The 3,679-nt window shown below is 42.3% G+C and overlaps 1 protein-coding gene across 1 annotated transcript in view; it reads left to right on the top strand.

Moving 5' to 3' along the window:
• fam8a1a (family with sequence similarity 8 member A1a) overlaps positions 1-2,669 on the top strand; it is a 4,706-nt gene extending 2,037 nt beyond the window's left edge. Inside the window, exons 3-5 of the mRNA XM_017420803.3 lie at positions 445-568; positions 1,284-1,423; positions 1,557-2,669. Coding sequence (XP_017276292.1) covers positions 445-568; positions 1,284-1,423; positions 1,557-1,701 — 409 coding nt within the window. The 3' untranslated portion in view covers positions 1,702-2,669. The remainder of the gene's footprint in view (positions 1-444; positions 569-1,283; positions 1,424-1,556) is intronic.
• Positions 2,670-3,679: the final 1,010 nt, after the last annotated feature.

Raw genomic sequence — 3,679 nt, 5'->3', positions numbered from 1 at the left:
TAAAACCACAAAAATCACTTCCTTCATCAGAATATCCTACCTGTTAAATATAAGCGGGTAGCACAAATAGATCTATGCATTAAAAGCAGCAAGCGTCTGAAAAACATGACAACTTACATACAAAAACTTACAAAAGCACAAAAAATACTTCAAAAACACTCCATAAAAAATAAATTTCACTTATCAGAATTTTTTATGTACAGATATGCATCTTTTAATGGTTTAAAATAAAATAAGAAAAATCTAGTTATTTCCATGCAGTGTCTAGAAAGAGGTGTTGTTCAGCTTGTAGGGCACCACAACTGCTTCCACCCACCTCCATCATCATCATCATATGAAATTACTTTTTGTCACAACAAAAAATAGTGGCTTGGTTAGAGCCAATTTATACCCCTCCTCCACGTCCAAAGATCCACACTCACACTAACGGTCTCCTCTTTTAAGGGACATTGCCAAGTTTATCACCCACTTTATTGTGGAGGAGATCGATGAGAACACGTCCATGGAGGACCTTCAGAAGATGATGGCCGTGGCTCTGGTCTACAGGGTCCTAGTGTGCATCTACGAGGTAGGTGACAGGTAATGGTTCTGTGTGTGAACCAGGAGTGATCTCATCTTTTCTTCTCTAATCTCAAATGCCTTTTCAAAGATGTGACAGTAATTCTGCTCAATATATAAACTGCGCAACCCCTACATGCATGGATTGACCAGCCCTGCTCTGCACCAATCAGATTGAACTCCAGCTACTAGCCCAGACCTGTCAAACTCAGAAATAAGTATTTTTACACAACTTTAAGTTAGGTTGGGTTAGTTTTTATCCCTCCCGTCGGGTTCTGGAGGAGCTGCCTCTCCGCCGCCTGTTCACCTGATCCGGGGCGGAGCCAGTTCCCCACGACACACATCCAACACGCCGCCGTTTCCCGTGGAGGGCGGTGATGCAACGCTGCATTCAGAGTTGCCTGGGATGAAGTCATGCGCCGTGTCTCTGAACGGACGTCTGCGTCAGCGGCTTTGTTTCCCCCGTGTCCCCACGTGGGACTGAGCTCTGGGACTTTCAGGCATCTCTGCTCAGGCGAACACCATCTGTCACGTTTCAGACTTGTTGTTGTTTTGTTTTGTTGTAAACTTGAGAATGAATTTCTGGCTCTTTGTACTGTTTAACCGGGCGAGAACCTGGTGGCACGTGGATGTGGGCGACTCTGTTTGTTTATCTGTTGTAAAAGTAAAAGCCAGATTACAGGGGCAGCCTCCTGATGCTGATGCTGATGCTCTCGTCCAATCAGACGATCTGCATTTGGGGCGCAGGCGGCGCGACTCCGGGGAAGTTTCTGCTCGGCCTGAGGGTGGTGACATGTGACACGTCCACGCTGGTGCGGCCCAACCGGGTTCTCGTGGTCCCCGCCTCCAACGTCTCCCTCTCAGCGTGAGTGAGCTCGTCTTACAGCCGAGTCCCTTCCTGGTTGTTGACATCCCGCTACATTCAGGAAAATGACTCATTGTTCCGTGTCCCTTCGGTCCGGAGCAATCACTGACCTTGTGTTTATTGATGTCCGCAGCTCCACCGTGCGGGCGCTGAACAAGAACTTCTCCATTGCCTTCCTCTTCCCAGTCTTCGTCACTCTCCTCTTCTTCCAGCACAACAGAACTGTGTACGACATCGTGGCGGGGACCATAGTCGTGCAGCGCCGAGGGGGCAGATAGAGGCAGTGCAACAGGTCCGAGTCGTATTTATTTCTGACGGCGTTCTGCCTCCTGACTGCGCCGACCAGAAGCTGGACTGGGTTTTAAACGGCAAGCTTCAGGGTTTCTACACACATTTAGAGGAGTATTCGTTTTCCCGCCCAAAGCGGAGAACCCCGAGGGGGGCGGCTGATCCGCATGGCTGGGGAAAAAGTTTGCTCCTCCGTGTTGCGTCACGGTTGATTCGCCGCGTTCCCCCGTTAGAGCGGCCCGCATTTGTCAGCAAAACAATCCAGCTTCTGCACGAATCGACGTGCCGCGGCGTTCAGACGGTTCTAGACGAGACGCCATCGCTTCATCCAGGACGAGGGAGTTCAGTTTGGTCGGTTCCTGCCGTGGGAGGAGGTTTTGTCATTTTTCTGGCCACAAAATGATGGAACTCTGAACACAGACACATTAATCGTACTTTCAGCGACATTTTTTGATTATAAAGAATACAAATTTTATTTCTAATTATTGTAGTTTGCAGGAAAGGTTTTCTGTTTTACATTTACTGAAAGCAAAATGTTTAACAGCTAGATCTTTGACCTTTTGTGAATCAGGCCTGGTGGATTTATTTTAGTTTTACTTTGAGCGTGGACTCCTCCTAACAAATGTACGGTTTAAGGTTTTTCAGATTGTAAAGCTCAGTCAGTGACTTTAATGTAAACGTGAGAAGCCAAAGGAGGGAAAAAAAGTGACAAAAAGTGAGAAAAATGACAAGATGTTCAGTGAGCCAGAACAGAAGAACAGAACGAGATCCTCAGAAAGGTGATCTTTGTTTAAATTCACGTCATCGACAAGTGTCCAAACGACCTGCATGTGGAATTAAACACATCACTTCTTTTGTTTCTTTCCAGAGTAATCTGTTCCTGTTGACTATGTTGGTAATTAAAGTATTTGTTTTAGTCAGTTATAAAAAAAAAAAAAAACAAGTTACTTAAAGACACGATGGAACAACAAATAACCTTTGATATGCATCCTAAATTACTACAAATTATTTATAGTCTTTAAAACTAATTATTTATCTTTATTCTTTTATTGTTCAGGTCAGTAAATGTTTGACCTCATGTTTTTTTTTATCACATTTCCGCTCAGAGAGCAAATGTTAACTATTCTGTGTGCCTGTGGATCATTTCAAGTATTGTTCTGATATGAAACAAAACTTGTCAGGTTTAAATATGCAGAACTTAAAAATTCTGTTTCTATATTTTGCCGTTTTTGCGACTCAGGGCAACGTTGTTTCTCTCAAATGTAAAAAAATCTGCACAATGGAAGATTCTTCTGGTATTACATATGATATAATTGATTCCCTCTCTGCCTTTATTTGTTTAAATTCTGATATACTCAGAGATAACGTCGCTTCTCAAGTCTTGCAATATCGGACTTTCACCACATGGGGGCAGTACAGCCCCGAACATTTAGCCTCACAGAAACTCAAACTTCCCTGTTTTTAGGAGAATTTTGTTTTGTTTTTTGGATATGATCTTTATTTAATGCTTTCACAGCTAAACTTGATGTCGCTGTCTGTCGGTGAAGCTGTAATTCTCACGTTCATGACACTTTCTTGTGAATTCTCAGCCTTTCTTGCAGTTCAGTTCATCAGTTCATGACCTCCAGCACATTTTACCGAAAAGAAAAAAACGCTTTTAAAGAACACACTTTCTGTAAAATTATAAACACATTTGATTGAAGAGACCCAAACTGATTTTTAACTATTAAATGACTACAGTATGGTGCAAAAAAAAAAGTTTATAATGATGTAAACTTGGTACAGTTATGTTCTCTTTGTTCCATCGTTGGCAGCTTTGAATTTAAAAAGAAATAAAAGAGTAAAACTAATCATTTCTGCTTCATTGACTGATTAAAAACCTGCTTTCATCTTTTATTAGTGATTAAAAATATGATTTAGAAAAATACATTATTTCTATTGAGTTCAGTTAAGTAATTAACCTTTTTA

Source organism: Kryptolebias marmoratus, linkage group LG5, assembly GCF_001649575.2.
Source record: "Kryptolebias marmoratus isolate JLee-2015 linkage group LG5, ASM164957v2, whole genome shotgun sequence".
NCBI classification, from domain to species: Eukaryota; Metazoa; Chordata; class Actinopteri; order Cyprinodontiformes; family Rivulidae; genus Kryptolebias; species Kryptolebias marmoratus.
The sequence above is the reverse complement of the archived record's forward strand: the minus strand, read 5'-3'. Positions and strand labels throughout refer to the sequence as shown.